General features: G+C 46.7%; 1 protein-coding gene across 2 annotated transcripts in view; it reads left to right on the plus strand.

The window, feature by feature from the left end:
* The window catches only part of HDAC11 (histone deacetylase 11), a 274,240-nt gene that overhangs the window by 80,363 nt on the left and 172,732 nt on the right, over window positions 1-21,145 (plus strand). For both annotated transcript variants that reach the window (XM_086939011.1, XM_086939010.1), the window contains exon 3: window positions 18,978-19,078. In XM_086939011.1, the coding sequence (XP_086795137.1) occupies window positions 18,978-19,078 (101 nt within the window). The remainder of the gene's footprint in view (window positions 1-18,977; window positions 19,079-21,145) is intronic.

Below are 21,145 nucleotides of genomic sequence, written 5' to 3' on the forward strand. Positions count from 1 at the left end.
GGCTCTTCCCTGCATAATTTCAGTCCCACACAGCCCCTGAAGACCACAAGGCTGTCTGTGTCCTCTCCAGGCAGTATGTCTTCCAAGTGTCCGAGGGTGCAGATAGACTCAGTGACATGTACAGTGTGGGCAAGGAACGAGCTTCGAAGGAAGGCCCGCATGGAACACCTATTTGCCCCATCGTTATCACTTATAGGGCACCCCACCTTTCCCATAACCCTTGATACTGGCATTCCCACTAGGCTGCAAAGCCTACAGCTGACTACTATGGGATCCATCTAACCGACGGTATCTTAATATCATTGCAGCAGGCGCTGGAGGGACCTGACTGCACCCTCCTAGACACTTTCACATGCTATCAATTACGGTCTGCAGCCCGCGTGACCCACGGCTGTGTGAAGAATGTACCGCCGGAAGCGCACAGGTATATGGCGCTCCTTCCCCTGCTTGCTAAGTCCTGGGTGGCGATGCAATGGGGCCGGCGCATGACGCTGCACGCAGCTGATTGGCTCAACGTTGTAGCATACTGCCTGGTGTAACTAAATGCCCTTCGGGAGTTGATGCATGCACGCGCACAACCTAAAGATATCTGGTCCCCTCTGGAGATATATCTTAATGCCCAATCGGGACTGGGAGAAGATGTGGACGCTGAAGCAGAGGCTGTTACGCTTGAGCCCATTCTCAAAGGTGCAGGCCCCAGAGAGTTTCATGTTTGCTTCCAGTTGAAGATGCTGCCTGTTATACTGAAAGAGCCGGATTTGTAAAACTAGGGTGCTACAGCTGTTTCCCTCCTTCTCTAGTTGAGTTGCCCCTATCCCTTCTGTTTCTCCTCTCCCTCCTGTAGTTGCACTGTATCGAAAGGAACAGTAAACATTGATTGTTCTATTGGGATGTAGCAATGTAACCATCATGAACTGCATTTGCTGGATATCATACATGCTTGCTATGTTTGTAATTCAATTTCTCAGTGTCGCCACATGGGTGGTCGGGAGCACTATTATTACGTAAAGAATGCATTTTAGTGCGGTGATGCAGACACCAGCACTAAAATTGATTAATGGAACCCCTGGTGCGTGGTAGGACTGCAGCAGAAACACCAGTTGGAAGACTCTCCCAGGTCTGATTGTGATTGCGATCAAAGAGACAGGTAAGTCTGAGATCACCCATCTGCAGATATTACAATTGAAGTGCCTTTCAATTCAGTTCAATTAGGCTCAGTTAATCTGTATTAACAATGCATGTTGATTATTTTCTCAAGGCTTCATAAAACAGCCCCACACTCTCCTGCCTCCTGGGAACTCAAACCTCAGCCTTCTTGAGCCTCTCCCTTGTCCATCGGAAAATTTACTTTGACCTGGTTTTTTCAAGTTGGACATGTTTTTACTAATCATTATTGACCAGATTTCCCTTTGTTCAAACTATTTAATCTGTTACAGTACAACACGAAAATAAAACCACCAGAATAAATAATTCACATTTTCAAATATACACACATAAAAGCAGTATTCTCAAATGCCTTGGCTACCAAATGACTTTTTTAAAGCAATTTGTTCTTTGCATTATATCTAACTGGGGCAATGTGTAATCTCAGTGTTTATGATTTAAATGCAACATCCAATTCAAGAGCTGAAATATGGAAGCTTATTGTTAGGAGCAGACAAAACTTTCAAAACGTCCTCTCTCAATGGCTGAAAGTGAAAAGCTCTAAAGATAAGAGAGTATACCACCTAAGTAGAACAACATCAGAAGGTAACAACAGACCATCAAAGCCTATTAACAGGGAGGAATGGTTATTCTGATTAAGACGGATCTGTCTCTTCAAGTTACCCAGACATGGACAGACCCCCAAAGTGCTCTACATATTTATTAAAGACCATACAACAATTTAAATGTTGTGCCTGACTTATGTGTCACCTGTAGCTAAATTTCTAATTCTGCAATATCCATCCTGCGTAAACCGTAACTGATCCACCTCACTAAACCATTGGAGAAGAAGTTTGTTAAGAGCGTTCTTGGAGTATCTGTGAGGTCTTGTAGTACCCAGTCCTTTAGTCTCACCTGATAGCGTCCCCTTGGCTCTCACCTTATTCAATATTTTATATACTATTTGTACCAATTCTGTTTACATCTTTGCCACTATAGATATTACAGTTGATGAAGCTGGTGACATGGTGTGTCTGCTTCATAATGTATTGGAAAGTAGTTGACTTGTTTAGAGCATACATACAGATGTTACAATGCCCACTCTTGTAGAAACCCCCAGGTGGTGTCAGGTTTGATATAGCTGTGGAATAAAGTGTACTTAATGTGCATCCCCTGCTGTGGGTTATGGTGGGTCTGGTAGAGATGGCATATTTTAGGGTATGGTTGGCCTGTAAAAAGTGCCAGTGCTTGTTCATGACTCTATGTATCTGTGGTGCAAGTATGCTGTAGGGGGTAATGAGTGCGAGTTTCTTGTGTTTGCGTACCCAGCTTAACTCTGTGTCAAGGAGGAGAGTATCTCTTTTTACTCTGCTGATGTTGTCCTTAGCCTCCTGGAGTGTACATGCAGGGTATCCTCAAGTCAAGATCCTGTTTTCCATGATCTTTAGTTTAGTTATGAATGTGGAGTCAACTACAATTACGCCTGCCCTCATCATTTCACCGTATGGGATTGCTTTGATCTGAGATGGGGGGATGTGAACTGGTGGTGTGCAGTATGGCATTACAGTCGTTGTTTTTCTGAATAGTTTACAACTAATCTTGTTCCCCTCTATGTATAAAGTGACATCAAGAAAGTCAATGTTGTTGGTACTCAGTTGATAGGTGAACCTGATCAGGGCCGGACTGGGAACCAGAACCGGCCCTGGCAAAGTGCTCGGCCAGCCCCCCTCCCCCCCTCCGGGAGGAGAGGGGAGGGGGGAGAGGTGCGACCGCGCTCTGTGACAGGGCCGGTTTTCGGCCGTTTTTGTTACAGGGCCGTTTTTGCAGCATAACGGCCCTGTAACAAAAACGGCCCCAGGGGTCCAAAACCGGCCCCCAACCATGCGGCCCACCGGGGAATTGCCCGGTGCCCTCAACGGCCAGTCCGGGCCTGAACCTGATGTTGCAATCATTGCCATTAAGATGTTGTGTAAAACATGTCCGTGAATGTATGTCTCCTGACCAGAATATGAGCATGTCATCTATATATCTGTCCCAGTAGACTATGTGTTCTACTAGATCAGATGGGCAACAGTTCCATATGTGTTTATTCTCAAAGAACCACAAGTACAAATTGGCAAAGGATGGGGAAAATGTATCCCTCATATCAACTTGCGTCTGACGATACCACTCGCCATTGTGGGTAAAGATGTTGTTTTTTAGGACAGTCTTAATCAAGTTGATAATAATCTCTGAATGTTCAACTAAGGTAGGGTCTCTCGTGTCAAGACCATGTTGGATGGCAGCGATCCCCTCTTTTTTTCGGGATGCTGGTGTGCAATGAACACACATCCAAAGTAACCAAAAAATTACCTTTTGATCCACTCTAAATCTTTAAAGTTTGCTCAAAAAGTCCTTAGTATCTCTTATATAGGTTGGTAGATTGTGTACAAAGGATTGTAAATATAGGTCAAACGTGTGAAAGTTTCTCTGCTGATGAGCCTATCCCTGATATTATTGGTCGAACAAGTGGAAAAGTGTCCTATTTGAGTATTTTAGGGAGAATGAAACCGCTAGGCATTATCGGAGGGCACTGAAGGGGAGCACAGCTCTCCCCTCTAACAGATCACCAATCTTGGAGATCCCGATAATGTCCCATATCCCGAACCCTTTGAGCTTCCTGATTTTCTTTAACCCCTTCCATGCTGATGACGGCTGGGAGCCGTCATGACACACAGTGCTCGTGTACTGATGACGGCTCCCAGCGGTCATGACCACGCCCGCGATCGAAATGTGCCACACAGGAGCGGAATTCCGGCCGCGGGCAAGGGGTTAAGCCTGTTCCCTCCCACTGTGGAGTTTCTCAGGGGACCCTACTCTCCCATCTCATTCAGCTCTCCGCCCCGCCTCCAGGCTTTTGTTGTCATTTGAGTATCCAGTAGCAGCTTACATAGCCTCTTCCCTCCATACGGGTAGTGCAGATGAGAGGTAGATCGGAACTGGGTTCTTTCTAGTGCATTTGTTTGGTGGGCTCCTGGTGCATGGCCCCAGTCATTGATCACTATTAAGCGTGCTGCCCAGTAGTATCCCCCCATCATTGTATTACCAGTGCCACCCATGGATGTCCCCCATTCCATAGCAGCTTCCTGACTTCTCCTACTATCTTAGCAAAGACCTCTTCCAAGACCTTGTGGTATGTATTCTGTAGGATGTATAACAGTTTAGGCAAGGTCACCATCTTGTACAGAGCAGCCCTCCCTAAAAGTGTGAGCTGCAAGGCTATCCACCTTTCCACACCTCTGTGAAATTCTGCAGTTATTCTCTGAATATTTCGGTATCTGAGGTTACGTAGAGCCCTAAATATTGGAACCACTCCCTGTCTATACGCAGATGGCCAGGGAGGTCATGTGTTTATCATGTATCTAGCATGTTCCCCATATTGCTCAAAAGTCCTAAACACTCCTGGGAGTGTTTCACTGGGACGCAATACATATAGGAGGATGTCATCTGCGTAGAGTGAGATCCTTTCATCCTTCGTCTCTGATTCCCAGACCCAAAAGCCTGTAATGCCCGGGTGGGCCCGTACCGCACAAGCCAATGGCTCCAATATGAGACCAAATAGCAGCGGGGTTAGGGTGCAGACCTGTCTCGTGCCTCTCTCTATTGGGAATTCCACAGATACCTCCCCATTTACTCTGACGTTAGCCATTGGGCTCCTGTAGAGGAACTCGATCCAGTCTTGGAATTTTGGTCCAAACCCAATAAATGGCATCATATATGGAGATCCTTTTTTATTTGCACTGTCTCTAGCCAATTGTGGAGCCTGCAAAGGTTAAATCTGGTCGACCTCTTTGGCAAAAAACCTGATTGATCTTCGTGAATTAGGGTGGTTATCACAGTTATTAGCTGTGCTGCAAGGATTGTTGCCAGAATCTTTGTCTCAACATTGAGAAGCAAGATTGGGCGGTAGTAGCCACATTCCATAGCTGGCTTCCCAGGTTAAGGATCTCCACTATAGTGGCTCAGCGGAGGTCTGGTGGAAGTATTCCTTCTCTTTCACCTCAGTATACAATTTAAGTATCCCGGCGTGTTGAGGTTCCGTGACAATTGTAAGTGGTGTTTTCGACTCGCACGAATATGGTCGAGTCTGGTATCTATGAACCGCAAATGACGAGTTTAGTAAGCATGCGCAGTTTCGCTGTGCTAGCTTAAACCGTTCGTTTGTTATGTGGGTTTTTCATCTGTACCCACCGCTTCCATCTTAGATACGGCATCCATTTTGTCTCTTGCCCTCAAGTAGCCAGCGAACGGACGCTGTCCGCTTCGCGACCCTGGGACCCCCGAGATATTTGCGGAAGACACATTTTCTTTGTAAGTGTCTTTATGACGAGGGGGATGTTACTGTAAGGCAGATGGCGCCGCTCAAGGCTCATCTTGCCGCACGGGCTTATTGTCTCAGCCGTGCATCTCATTAGGCACGTCCCTTTGATGCCTGTATCTCGTGTTTCCCGATACCTCCCCTTTTACACCCTTTCCGATCTCCCCACTGTCTCCGTCTTCCTCTGCACCTGTCTTTGTTCCTATTTCGATCTGTTTTACTGCTGATTGGAATTTGCTAATGGTGGGAAGATGGGTTTTTACAGTTGGGAACCGCCAAATGTTTCCGCACTTATGTTCCGGACCTCATGTGTTTCAAAGTGACCAAAGCGACCCCTCTGGGGGATGATGGTGGGAACCAGGTTGTAAACTTTTGTGTACCATGTTGTCTTATGGGTAAAAACTGTATAAAAGGAGCGATCCACAGAACTAATTTGAAGCAGTCTCCCCAAGTTGCACGTGGTGTACTTGTTGTGACTTCTGTGTTCCCTGCAGCAAATAAACCTTGAATCTTTGACGCCGAAGGAAGTGTCCCGTGTCTCTGTGATTCGTACGCCGGAGCAGGTTACCCACGAAGGTTTCAGGTGTTGTGCCCTGGCACCGCTGGGTCCTAAAGAACCCAGTCCTTCAGTTGGCGCCCAACGTGGGGCTGCATCAGTGGTACCGGTCCAAGCCCGACGATCGTGAGGAACTTCGTGTGAAATCTCCGAGGGAAGGTGCACTCCGCTTCATCGATCCTGTTGTCGAAATAAGTGGCCCGAAGACTTTTCCCGCGAAGATTCCCGCCTCCGGACGGCTGCGACGGACTGCTGCCCTGACTGTAGACCTGTTTTGGCGCCTGGCGTAGACCTTGGTATAGCGAGACGATAGACGGGCCTTCCTGGTGACGCCATTGATCTTTGAGTTAAGTATTTGTGGGTCGCTCCCAGAGTTCTTGGTTGTTGACACTTTAGCGAGTGTTTTTGTTGTTAACGCTGTGTGAGTGTTTTTGTCGGTGACACTTTGCTAGCGTACTTTGTTGTGTTGTTTGACGACTGCAGCCGCCAAAGACCGAGGGTTTTGTTCTTTGCTGGGACTTGGTAAATCCCGTAACCCTTGAAGTTTGTGAAACTCGGCTAGTGTGCAAGATGCCTGGTCGTAGTACTTTGTTTAGTTGTTTCAGACCTTGTGGTACGGATTCCCGACTGGAGGACTCGTGTCCGATACCTCCGGTTGGAACTCCCACTTATGAATTATATAGTAAACATGGACTAGGTCCGATTACCTTTAATGATTATTGGATTAAATATACAAAGAAGGACGGCGACCTTCGTTGGCCACCTCATGGTAGCTTCGAGGCCCCGATCTTAGATAATCTAGAGATTAAATTGTTCGAACGAAAATCAAGGCCGGCCATGTTTGATGCCTTTCGGTTGTGGCGCAAAGAAGCCCGACAGAAAGAAATCAGACAAAATAAACGTACTCAGCGAGATAATGTTGCTACCATAGTAAAGAAAGCAGAGCAATTTCAGCATGATAAGGAGGTTAAGGATAAGGAAGTGTTTGACAGACTACAGCGTATGACCGTAGATAAATGTTATCCCGCTTTGCCTACGGAGTCGGAAAAGAAGGAAGAGCCAGTTGAGGATCCTTTAATGTCTTATCTTATGAAGTCGCCACCTCCGTACGTACAGGGTACCCCAGCTGCAGCTCCTGTGGTTCCTGCCGTACCTATTCTTCCACCTATTCTTCTGCCTGTTCCTCAGCCTGTTCCTCAACCTGCACCCGCTCTTCCGACTGTTCCTGCTCCTTTGCCTGTTTCTGTCCCTACTGCTCCTCCACTTCCACATACTCCTGCTGCTGCTACTGCTCCTGTTTTGTTAACTCCTGCTGTTTCTACTGTTTCTACTCCTTCTCTTGTTAGTCCTGTATCGTACGCTTCTCCTTCTACTCGTAGTCGTAATTCTCCCCTTGCGGCAAGTTTCTTTCATTCGCTCGGACCTGTTCATGGGTCCGCTAGTTCTGATGGTCCTCAGAGACGTAGTCAGCTTCCTGGAAACAGAGAACGCGTTGCGCTATATAATATGGCGATGGGTTGGATGGTAAACCCTCTTAGAAATCCACCTCGTGTTGTCCTCGAAACGTTCTGTCAGTTTAATATACCAACCCAGAGATATGTGTTTAATGAAATGTGTAAGTTCCTTCATGATCAGATAGTGGCCGATGCGCCTGACGAGGTGCTGACCGCCCTGTCTGAGCTTCAGCTTCAGTTCGCAAATGGACTGATAGTAGATACTAACGTTCGACGTGCTATTGAACGGTTGTTATCTTTTCGTCCCGCTCCAATACCCCATGCCTTGTTTGTTGAGGATATTGAAGGACAACCAGACGAGTCTAGCCAATATCCCATGCGTGAAGTTCCACCGGTTTGGATACCAGCCAATCCTAATGCTAATCCTCCGACATTGGCGCATTTCCAGAGAGTGTGGATACATCTCCCATGGAAACGCTCGGAAGTGCTACAGGTGAAGCAATCTTTGCCTGACCCTCGCAAAAATCCTACAGGATATTATAAAGAATTGTCGCAGCTCGTGGATGCTACGGTAATGAATCTCGCCGATATCGACATGTTGTTCGGCAATGTTGTACCGCAACCGGTATGGGCTAAGATTCGTCATGAAAATCATCCGAATGAATTAGGTGGTGCTTGGGCTGCCATTGTAGCGGCAGATGCCGGACAAACGGCTGCTGCTAAACCCGACCAGCTCATTGTTGATCTTCCTCAAAGAATAATAACATTAATGAAGACTCTTATGCCGGCTATGAGGGTAAATTGGGACAAATTGTCAGCTTGCAAGCAGAAGAAAGATGAGAGTGTTTCCGACTTCTTTACGAGGTTCGAGGAAGCATTCATTGACCATAGTGGACAGGATATGGGTACCGAGGGTGGACAGAGATTGTTTGTGGATAAATTTGTTTCAAACTTATTGCCCGATTTGAGCAATAAATTAAAGAATTCGGAAAGTGCATGGGCCGTTTCCACTTCAGCTCAGATATTGGCTACGGCACAATATTATGAGAATAGGGAGAAAGAGGAGAACAACCGTGCTGATAAAAAGACGAAAGAGCTAAAAACTAAAGTGTTGCTTCAACAAGCATATCCTCCGCGTTCGAATCAGAATGCACCCCAGCAGAATAGATCGCAGTCGCAATCGAATCGATCGCAGCCGCGTAATGATTCCTCCTCCCAAAGATCATCGTTAGGGTACAATCAATGTGCTTATTGTAGACAGGAGGGACATATTAAATTCAATTGCCCTGTTTTGAATGAACGTAATAGTGGTAACTCATCCAAAGGAGGTCGTGGTGGTTCGCAGCAGGCATCACGTGGTAGAGGTCGTGGTACTCAGAATGATCGTTCTGATAACTCCTCTAATAATAATAATTGTTTCGATCAACGTGGATCATCGCAAGGACGATCTGCGCAGTACAATGTAGACGATTATTACGTCGATCAGGGAACTGACGACAGTAATTACTAGGACAGCCAAAGACAAGGAGAGGGAGTGGTATCAGTTCCGGTTGATCAGAGAGGGCCTTACGTCGCAGTTGCTACATCGGGCGTCGTTGAGCCTTTTCTGTTGGACACTGGTGCAGCGAAAAGTTCTATTCAGCATTCGAAACTCCCTGGCGCACCTTTGTCTGGCTTAACAAATGTTTCCGTAGGATTCTCTGGCGCCCCCGTTAGCAATCCAGTTTCGCGCCCTTTGCCCCTTAAAATTGGGCCACGTGAGCTAGAAGCTCCATTGATTCTAACCACAGGTTGTGGTGAAAATCTTTTGGGCCTGGATTTGCTTAAACGTTTGTACGCAACTTTGTATTGTTCTCCTGCGGGTGTAAAGCTTACGTTAGGAGAAAGGGTTGTCTCTCCCATGTACTTGTCTCTCGACAAGCTCCCACCGGAATTGAGTTCTCTTCCCGCGTCTTTGTGGGCAACGGGTCCGAATGACGTGGGCCTACTTGATATCTCGCCCTATGTTGTTCAGTTGAAATCTAATGTGCGGTTGCCACGTATTCCCCAATATCGTATATCCCTTGATGGTGAGCGAGCACTGTTGGCGATCATTTATGATCTGATCGAGAAAGATGTTATTGAAGAGACTCGGGGAAACGTGTGCAACAGCCCTGTGCTGCCCATTCTTAAACGTACGGATCCTTCCAAACCGCCTGTTTACCGTTTTGTTATCGATTTACGGGAGGTGAATAAAATTGTGGTTCCTCAATTCCCTGTTGTGCCTGACATCACGGCGCTACTGACTCTGATTCCGGCTTCTGCATCGTGGTTTTCGGTGATTGATTTGAAAAATGCGTTTTTCAGCATCCCGATTGCCGAGGAGAGCAGGGACCTTTTCGGTTTCTCTCTCGGTGGACGTAGCTTCCGGTTCAAACGCGCTCCTCAGGGCTACTGTGAAAGTCCATCGATTTACAGTCAAGCCTTGAAGGGTCAGCTGGATGCGTTTCAATTGCCGGTTGGTGCGGCCTTAATCCAATACGTCGATGACTTATTGGTGGCTGCCGATACTCAGGACATTTGCAAAATTGCTACGGTGTCGTTGCTGCAACATCTCTGTGAGCTGAATCACAAGGTGTCACCTACTAAACTCCAATATTGTTGTCAAGAAGTAACCTATCTAGGTCACTTATTGTCAAAGGAGGGAAGGAGGTTGACCCCAGAGAGAATTGCAGCGATTGCACGAATGGCTGTGCCAACAACCCAAAGAGATGTGCGTGCCTTTCTAGGTATCACGTCGTACTGCAGGCAATGGATTCCTAATTTTTCATTGCTAGCGAAACCATTGGTGGCTCTTACGTGCAAGGATGTTTCAACTCCTTTACCATGGACGGAAGAATGTCAGAAAAGTTTTTCTGAATTGCGTGATTCATTGTGTTCGGCTCCTGTGTTGGGTACTCCCGACTACAGTAAGCCGTTTACATTATATGTTCACGAGAGGGAAGGTTGTGCTTTGAGTGTCTTGACGCAACCTTTTGGTGGTAAGCAGCGTCCATGCGCATATTTTTCCTCGACCTTGGACCCAGTAGCTAGAGCATTGCCGAGTTGTTTGAGAGCAACTGCGGCAGCTGCGGTCTCCATCCGACAATCAGCAGGATTGGTCATGGATAATATGCTTACGGTGATGGTTCCGCATGCAGTCGATACTCTTTTGAATCGAACGAAAACTCAGCACTTGACGAGTGCGAGGTTGTCTGGGTACGAGTTGACGTTGTTGGCAAGCCACGTTCAAATAAAACGTTGTAATGTTCTGAACCCGGCAACTTTGTTACCAATTAGCACAGAGTCAGATGAAGTAGCAGAGCATGATTGCTACTTGAGGACTGAAGAGGAAACAAAAGGTCGAGTGGACCTTAAAAACACCCCATTGGAAGATCCGGATGGCACACTGTATGTGGATGGGTCATGTTTTAAGTTGCCGAATGGCGATGTGACTACCGCTTATGCTGTTGTAACGTTGAATACTGTTGTTGAGACTGCAAGGTTGAATCAGAATTCTGCCCAAGCTGCAGAATTGATTGCCCTCACTAGAGCATGTGTGTTAGCGAAAGGGAAACGTGTGAATGTGTTTACTGATAGCCAATATGCGTTTGGAGTTGCTCACAGCTTTGGACGATTGTGGAGAGAGAGAGGTTTCTTGACGTCGCATGGTACGAAGATTCAGCATGGCCAGCTTGTGAATGATCTTTTGGATGCATTGACGTTGCCTAAGCAAGTAGCGATTGTTAAATGTAGTGCGCATCGTAAGGTGACGGATGATGTTGGTCGTGGTAATGCGTTTGCAGACGAGATCGCTAAGGAGACTGCCCGGAACCTTAGCACTCGAATGTATGTGACGAGTTCCGGTTAGGTGGCCTACAGAATCGAGTATGTGTGAGGACACTATCCAAAGTGTGAAAGAAATTCAGAATGAGGCCACCGAGACTGAAAAGGCGAAGTGGAAAGAAAGTACGGGAAAGTTGGATGCGAATGGTTGTTGGATTGATTTGTCGGATCAGAAAAGATGGTTGTTGCCTGATGCGTATGTGCTGGCCGTTGTGACAATGGCGCATGGGTTAGCACATATCAGCGTGAAAGGTATTTGTAAATTGTTGTCTCCTGTATGGAAGAATGATGGTATCACGAAATGTGCTGAACGTCTGGTGAAGAATTGTATGGTGTGTATGATGTACAATCCTGGCAAAGGAACCCCAACTCCTCCTGGCAGTCCCTTCATGTCCCTTTGAGGTGATTCAATTGGACTTCATCCATATGGAACGATGCAACAACCTGAAATACGTTTTAGTTGTGGTTTGCGCATTCTCTCGATGGATCGAGGCCTATCCTCTCAAAGACAGTACTGCTTTGTCTACTGCAAAAATCCTACTGAAGGAATATTTTCCTCGGTATGGAATGCCTAGAGTCGTGTGGTCAGATAACGGAAGTGAGTTTGTGGGTAGTGTGATGAAGAGTGTGTGTAAGGGCCTTGGAATCAATCAGAAATTCCATAGCGCCAATCATCCCCAGTCAGCTGGTTTGGTTGAAGGGTACAACGGCACCCTTAAACTAAAACTAGCGAAGATTCAGGCTACGACTGGTCTTTCGTGGCCTGACGCTTTACCTTTAGCATTACTGTCAACTAGGGCGACTGTACACTCCCGAGTAGGGCTTAGTCCCTATGAAATAGTGTTCGGCCGCCCTGCGAATGTGTGGGGGGTTCCTAGGCCAGGAATGTTTTCTGATCTTGAGTACCCAATGTTGATCGATTATCTACATGACTTGACTGCTAAACTGAGGTTAATTCACCAACAGGTTTACGACGCACTGCCGACACAGACGGAGGGTCCAGGCCACCAGCTCCAGCCCGGAGACTGGGTGGTGACGAGAAATTTTTCACGCAAACATAACCTAGACCCGAGGTTCACCGGACCCTATCAAGTGCTCCTGGCCACGAGGACTGCCGTTCGTCTCGAGGGACGTAAGAATTGGGTGCATGCCACCCACACTAAACGAGTCCCTATTCCTTTGCCGGCAGACCCGTGGGTAAGGAGAGGCATTGCGTCAACGGAAACAGAAACATTGCCGGCGTTTGTACCTTTTAGCGACGCACAGCCTGTTGGAGAATCCCCAGCGCAGCAGAAAGACACTGTTGAACAATTAGCATCGAAAGACTCAAGACCAGAACACTCAACTGATCAGCAGGACGCTGTCTCTTCAACGGATCCTTTGTTTGACGAGCAGACACGTCTTGGGAAAACCCGATACTTTTTGCGATCTCGCACTAAGGACAAATAAAAGATTCGGTTTTGTTGTATTGACAACTGCATAATCCCATTTTCCGTGATCAGTTTTGAACCTTCGTATTACTGTAAATATTCCTGTATATATATATATTGAGCTCCATTCCTTGTACTTTTTGCTTCCACAGTTGAGAGACTTTGTTTTTGCATACATACATATTGTGCATTGAAGGCCGCAGGGCCGCGCGCGTACTTCCTTCTGGATAGTAGGTCTTGACGCTAGGTTAAAGGCCGTCGGTTCCTGGGAACTCCTAGGGATTGACTATTGCTACACAGAACGAAGTGCGTCAAGAAACGTTGCGGACGGTCGTAGGGAATGGCATTCTCGAAGCTGAATGATGTGGAGGGAGCTCAGGTTCATCGATTCAGGCTGCAGCAACTCAGTCGCACCAAATGTTTCATATTCCAACTGTTTGTATTGTTTTTGACTGTTTCAGCATTATTAGCGGGTGGGGTGTATTACACGATGTCTTACTTCTTACCTTCTGCTACACCTACTCCTACTCCTGACCCTAAACTTACCTCTACTGTCTCTCCCCATTCCTTTCATATGTTACCGGAACACGAGCAGGCTAGACGTGTAGAATTCCGCAACAATTCCTTTATTCAGCTTCTTCATCAGCATCAGTTAGTGGTTAACACTACTAATTGTTGGGTGTGTGGGTTGATGCCACATACTACGGATAAGGGAATTCCATATCTGGTGTTACCGTATAGTTCCCAAGGGTCAGCTCGAGCATTTCAAACAATGTTTCGAAGCGCACTGGGTTTCCACCCCATTCGAGAACCACGTTCCCCCTACTCTGGTCCTACCTCGTATCAAAAACCTTTGTCGATAGCAATAGAGGATTTAGATAGTGATATCTATGATCCCTCGCTTATTCCTGAAGAAGAGATACAAGCCTATAGGGTTCTAAGTAGAGGTGAATATAGTGCGTTCACTAGCGAAAAGCAGCTTAAAAGCTCGCCTCCGATATGGGTCGTACCCCACACTGGTAATTTTTGTCTCATGGGTCGTGGCCGACGATCGCAAGCCCGACTTGGAGCAAGTGCTTGCACTGAAAATTACATTCTGCCAATGTTCTCGTCCCCTGTGTTTCTGGCGGCCAAGGGTACATACTTTATCTGCTATGATCGTGCATATGCATGGTTGCCCGCTGACTTCATGGGCTCATGCTTTATTGCAAATTTGTTGCCTCCGACGTTCACTGTAGATGCCGATTATCACAAGACTAGAGTTGTGAGAGGCGTAATTAGCGAAGAGGATACTGCCGGTCAAGAGGCAGGAGACTTTTTCAAGGGTTTCCTCCCGTTTTGGGGACCTATGGTTAATAGTAGGAACCTGAGACAGTTGACTCGAGTGGTAGAATCAACAGCTAATATTACTGCCAGTGCCCTTGGTAATATCACCTCAGAACTTCAGGCGGAGAGACTTATGACGTTACAAAACCGTATGGTTTTAGATGTCATCTTAGCAGATCGAGGTGGGGTATGTAAGGTGATCCATTCGAGCTGCTGCATTTTTATTCCAGATAATGCTCCTACTGTCTATCAAGCCATCTCGAGGTTGCATAAGATCTCCGAATCCATACACGTGGATGTAGGGGATTGGACGCTACTTGGATGGTTTTGGGGCCTGATGTCGACTTGGGGTTGGAAGATTCTGATGATCATCGGAGTCGTTGTAGTGTTCCTGTTCACGTGTTGCCTTTGTGTGCAGTGTGGTCCTGCCTTATGTGGCCTCTGTGCTACAACGTGTATAAGACAACCACCTGTTACCAAGGGGACTCGATTGGACAGAGCTATGCTACAGCAACATCTCGATGGTTTGATGAATATCGAATATGATTCCGACTAGTGCTTGCCTACATGAGGGCAAAAGGAGCGTCTGAGGTTCCGTGACAATTGTAAGTGGTGTTTTCGACTCGCACGAATATGGTCGAGTCTGGTATCTATGAACCGCAAATGACGAGTTTAGTAAGCATGCGCAGTTTCGCTGTGCTAGCTTAAACCGTTCGTTTGTTATGTGGGTTTTTCATCTGTACCCACGGGTTCCATCTTAGATACGGCATCCATTTTGTCTCTTGCCCTCAAGTAGCCAGCGAACGGACGCTGTCCGCTTCGCGACCCTGGGACCCCCGAGATATTTGCGGAAGACACATGTTCTTTGTAAGTGTCTTTATGACGAGGGGGATGTTACTGTAAGGCAGATGGCGCCGCTCAAGGCTCATCTTGCCGCACGGGCTTATTGTCTCAGCCGTGCATCTCATTAGGCACGTCCCTTTGATGCCTGTATCTCGTGTTTCCCGATACCTCCCCTTTTACACCCTTTCCGATCTCCCCACTGTCTCCGTCTTCCTCTGCACCTGTCTTTGTTCCTATTTCGATCTGTTTTACTGCTGATTGGAATTTGCTAATGGTGGGAAGATGGGTTTTTACAGTTGGGAACCGCCAAATGTTTCCGCACTTATGTTCCGGACCTCATGTGTTTCAAAGTGACCAAAGCGACCCCTCTGGGGGATGATGCTGGGAACCAGGTTGTAAACTTTTGTGTTCCATGTTGTCTTATGGGTAAAAACTGTATAAAAGGAGCGATCCACAGAACTAATTTGAAGCAGTCTCCCCAAGTTGCACGTGGTGTACTTGTTGTGACTTCTGTGTTCCCTGCAGCAAATAAACCTTGAATCTTTGACGCCGAAGGAAGTGTCCCGTGTCTCTGTGATTCGTACGCCGGAGCAGGTTACCCACGAAGGTTTCAGGTGTTGTGCCCTGGCACCGCTGGGTCCTAAAGAACCCAGTCCTTCAGTGTCTCTATTGAGGCCAGGAGATTTGCCTGCTTTCAGTTTGCCAATGGCAGCCACACACTCCCAAGTGAAACACCCACCCTTTTATTCAATGTCCCAAAGTGCTTACCAATCTACCATTCTTAAACCTATAAAATAGGAAAAACAAAGATTAAAGCTGAACACCCTCTAAATGTCTATCAAGATTCTCTTGGGGGAAGTGGTTCATCCACTGTTCCGTCATGGCCCATCCAGGATGTCAGTTACATTATCCATCAAGTGTTGTGGTCTCACCAGTATCTGGAGACCTTTCGGGCAGGGATGTCTTTCCCCATATTTGCAATTTCCACCATCAGTGGGTGACTGTCTTCCGAGTCTGATGGCTGGTCTTAACTGGACAAGTCCGACATGACGACCCCTTGTATTTTGTCTCGCCTTTTCTTTTTCCCCTTCTGAGTCAGTTCCCCCTCCATGTCAGATGAGAGATCGTACTTCGAGGCTCTTCTCCTTACAAAAAGACGTCCCCCAGCGTACCCCCTGCTCATGGTGCCATTCCTGCATCTCCTCCCCAGTCTCAGAATTTTAGGTCTCACCTCTCCATGCGGTATACAGAGTTGGCTGCCCAATCCCTCCGTTTCCTGTCGTAGAATTGGACATTCCTCCTGCCAGGCCCATGCTTTCTCCGGTGTTTGGAAGAATTGTGTTTTACCTTAGTAAAGGTCTTTAATTTTCGCCAGGAACAGCAAAATGTATTGCAGGTTATGATTTTGACTGAGTCAAAGGTCCATCTTTGCTTTTGCACCTCTCAGGAGTAGTCCAGGAACACCCTGATTCTAGAGATGTCGTGCAGATCTCTCCCATAGGTGCACCTCCCGTAGTATCCTGTCCCTCCACCAGTCGGAGGTTTGGCATTTAATACATTCTATAAAAAAGCAGGACTCGAATTGTGCCACGGGAAGCTAATTTCTCAGCCATCCTTCTAGGAATGGTCCCATGTTTGGACCCTCTATCCCTTCTGGGAAGCCTGTAATACGCAGGTAATTGCGCTTTGCTTGAATTACAGCTTCATCTACTCTCCAGGCCATTTCCTTCATGCCGGCCCGTAAGTCCTTCACTTCTTTATGGAGGGTGTTTGGCACATCTTCTACTTCCGATATTCTGGTTAGGCCTGTGTGACTCATTACAAAACTTTTTGAAGGTCTTGACGAAGCAGGGTAACCTCAGATCGAAACTCTCCGATTCTCCCTTCTAGGGCTTCCCTTGAGGATTGTATGGCCTCAGGAGTTCCGCGTTGTCTGGCATGTGTGGTGGCCCATCCTCTGGACCGACCTGGGGGACCACCACTCTTGCATATCAGTCCATTTTCCCCAGTTTGGGCAACTTAGGTTCCTTGTCTTTGACCATATTGACTGATCAAGGCTCCTCCGGTGTACAGTGACAGCAATCCAGCAAAGACTTGGACCCGTAGACCAGCGCCACCTCCCTCCTCTCCCACCCCGAGCGTGCGAGCTACCGTGCTCTCTACTTCTTATAGTTGGGATTCTTGTCGCCATGTCTAGTGGAGTATGTTATGGTGTGTGTGAAAAACTTGCAGTATTTCACCACTGATCTGCCAATGTTCTTTGTGATATGGTGTAGTCACACCCCTAAATCAGATAACCAGCCTCCAGCTGGTGGGTGCTCCCCACCCATCACCGCCATCCCCTTTAGATGCTATTTACATATAAAAATGTAAAAACTCATCTCCTGTTCCCCTTATTAGATTTTTTTTGTTTTGGTGTAATTTAGTTTATTAAATTGTACCCTATTTTTGTAAATCAGTTTGGGATTTTTATTGCTTGGTGTTTTGATTTTGTTACTGTTTTGGTACTTCATAAATACTTTACACTGCCCCAAGTTAAGCCTGTCTTCTCTATGCCATAACTACGAGTGGGTTGAGCTCAGGTTAATGTAGTGAAATTTTAAGGGTTCACCCTGTCAAGAAGTGGTATATTTCTTGTGGTGGGCAGTCTCCCACCCCAAATAATAATCCACTCTCTTACACCTATTGTCTAGTAACTGTAGTTTTTCTTGTTTATTTGACAATACTTGTGTTTAGTTCTGTGCTGTGGGTCGGTGGGAGCTATCACTCTTTTTTTTAACGTTAGTATGTGTCCATAGCAGTTGGCTCCAAGGTACCCAGAAAGTGATCTAATTGATTGGGGTCTGCACATTTGCAACTTCAATCTTTTCTCAGTCATTGAATCTATCCCTCGCTCTTAAATGGGGTTAGTAACTTGGGCTCGTGCCCCTTGGCCATTTCATTTCTCTGGAATGCTGTACAGAACTTCAGAGAAATCAAAGGTGAACTGATAATCTAGCCTCAGGCACTTTCTTCCAAAGTTGTAGAAATTGGTTCCGACCCAGCCAGTCACTTAGTTTGTGATCTACTCTCGACTATATTGAAAGCACTGGCCAAATTCAAGGGTATTTCTCTTTGTGCGGTATCCAGTATCATTCATAAAGGTAAATATCAACTCTTTGAGAATACACAACTTAAAAAGATTTATTGGTAATGTCCCACTTATGGCATATGGTAGACCACAGGTCAAAAGAACTGCATGGCATCAATTCCAGGCTATATTATTTTGGAGCATAGGACAAGGCAGGGGCACCAGGGACTTGAATAGCGCTCTCTTGATAATAGCCTTATAAGACTGCATGTACAGATCAAAATGAAATCTTTGACTATACTTATCTTTTAGAACATAGTATGTTTGACAGTCAGAAGTGTTTTTATCTCTTACAGATTCAAACGTTCTGTGAGTTTCTCCTAAAGCAGAAGGGTGTGGTACACAGTTGACAAGAGCGCTGCTTGCCGTTGTAGCCATATTAATCTCAACTGTTCTAAGACTAATTATGGCAAACTGTAAAATAGCAGTTTTTCTTGACTCTCAGTGCTGGTAGGCGCAGTTTTTCTTGACTCTCAGTGCTGGTAGGCATAGGTCTGTTTCACACATAAAGTCGTTTTTCTAAGGAGGATTATCCTCCCTCTCCCAAATAGCATTAATATTTATGAGGGCACACTAGATAGGACTTTAATGTGTAATAAAACTGAAGAATCAAGTGCTTCTCAAAAAAAGTTTTTGCTAGGGGTATCATGTCAGGTCAGTTGTGTTTCTGTTTATTGCTAATTATAGGAGACATTGTTCCCTGGCATTTCTTTGTTCTCTCTTACTCTTAAGGTGATGTTAATCACTGATCAAATTTTTTTTATTGTATGGCTTACCTATATTTAGTCTTGTGGTACATCAAATCTTTTTAAAAAGTTTACTCACAATTGACATGTTGCATGTAATGAAATTATATTTTGTTCTCCTCTTGCAGAAGAAAGTCTCATTGAAGATGACACAATTGTGATGGCTCATGAAGCTTCTGAAGAAGACCTTTTGGTTACCCATACAAGACAATATCTGAATAAGCTAAAGGTAGTAATTGCTCTCCTGTTTACTTCATGACATTGTATAACAATATAACTGTCATCTAGGTCTATTTCCCAAGTGTCTGGGTTTCGTTATTAACTCAGAAGGACGAAAGGCTGAGACAATCCACTGAAATTCAATGTGGAACCTAAACGGTTGCAACGTTGAGCGTGACAGGGCGATAATGTTCACTTCCATTCCTCTATCTGGAGAGCTACAGTGTGGTTGAACTCAAAGAAGTTTGTAAGGAGAGCGGTTGCTCCCCGGCTAAAGGAGCACCAGGAAGGCGGAGCCCCTAAGGTTCTGAGGGTATGGACGGAGGCCCACCAGTTGCCAGTCACAACAGACGACCAACAAGGGGATGACAATGTGGAAAGGCAAGGATAGAACGTGGATACCAGTCTGAGATTCAGCATTTGGATGAGGGGGTATGACTTGTCTCCTGAGTTGGAGCTCCCTGCCAGAGCTGAGAACACTTTTTCTTTACAAGGCCTGCCCGTAGCGGAGCTGGCTAACAGGAAGTCAGAAAGGGAATTCAGGCTGCAAATGGCCAAACTGAAGGCAAAGAAGGCAGTGGAGGCATAGAGGACCTTAACAAGGAAAAAACTGGCCCTTGAGGAAATACAACTGGTCATGGAGACAGAACAAAAGTAGGCTGAGGCAGAGAGAGCCTTGGAGGAGAGAAAAATGTTGTTGGCTCATGACCTGAGTCTTATGGAGCCAGACTTAAAAGCCAGACAGGCAGGGTTAAGCAGTTATGGTGGCAGAAGACCAACAGTACCCTCTGGAGGCACGATGGTCCGGATCCCCAAGTGCCAAGTGTTTGTTGCCTGATTTTGTTGTGGAGGAAAAACATTATCAAGTGGTTTGAATCTTATCAGGTAGATTTACAGATCCATAGGATCCCTGAGGAGGGTTGGGACTAGCCTCTGGAAGCATATCTGTAGTGAGGGGAGGGGCCTACTGGCCCTAGAGTAGTGGGGAAGGATGAGGTATCCCTCAAGAAGGAAACCCTTGTCAGAAAATATGGCCTTACCCCTGAAAAGCACAGGGAGAAGTTTGGGGACAGCCAGAAGCTGCCCAGAGGTCCTGGGTGGATTTTGTGGATTCCTTTTTATGTCACTGAATGGTTGGGTGAAGGGCAGTGAGGTGAATGATTACAAAGGACTGTTTGTAAGAGAGCACATGTGCAGTGTTTGTTTTCCAGATCTGCGCCAACACCTATTTATAGTAAGCTCACTGGTCCCAGGGAGCTTGCCAAGGAGGTGAACCACTAGCTCAGCACCAGTGTCCACAAGAAGGTACCTGAGAGTGACCCCAAGAAGTGTGGCTCCGGTTCCCCCAAGCAGAGTGAGAGGGAGGCTAAAAGTGACCCAGACAAGCCCCAGAGAAAGGGGGAGGAAAGGATTCCCATGCCCCTCTTGTGAAACAGGGTGGAGGTTCTGTTGGGCGGTGGTGCCGGGTACCCCAATTCCAACCTAGCTGCTTTGATTGTTCTCAGCTATGACGCAAGCAAGGAAACTCTGTCTGTCCCAAGAAATCTCCGCTGGTGGGGTCTGCAGGGGTGGCCAATATGGTCTTAGGGGTAAGTTGGCCAGAGGGGCAGGCGGTAGAGCTTGGCCTAATCTCCTTTAGTTGGGAGGTGAACTCACAGGGTAGTCTGGTGATCAATGAGGGTGAGAGTTGTCACGTCCATATGGTCAAGGTGAATGGGGTCATCTGAGAGACACTGGGGCCAGTCAGAAAATGGTAGTAAAAAACTGGTTTCCTCTGAGCCGCACACAGGTCAGGCATGCACGGTGACTGAGGCCCAAGGGCAGGGCTTTTTTCGCCCCATGGCCCTGGTATGAGTGGGATGGGGAGGTGACCTAGAGGAGGTCATAGTTATTGCCAGATGCTCATAGACTGCATATGAGGGCATGAGTTGCCCCCGGGTTAGGAGAAGTGGGAGGAGCAGCTACCCAGGACACCCTGACAGTTCAGATTTCTGGGAGTACTGCTCCCAAGGGGAGGGTGCAGTTTCCCAGATAGAGGGGAAAGAGGTGAAAGCAGTCCATATATTGAGTACCAGGG

This window comes from Lissotriton vulgaris, chromosome 9 (genome assembly GCF_964263255.1).
Source record: "Lissotriton vulgaris chromosome 9, aLisVul1.2, whole genome shotgun sequence".
Lineage (NCBI taxonomy): Eukaryota > Metazoa > Chordata > Amphibia > Caudata > Salamandridae > Lissotriton > Lissotriton vulgaris.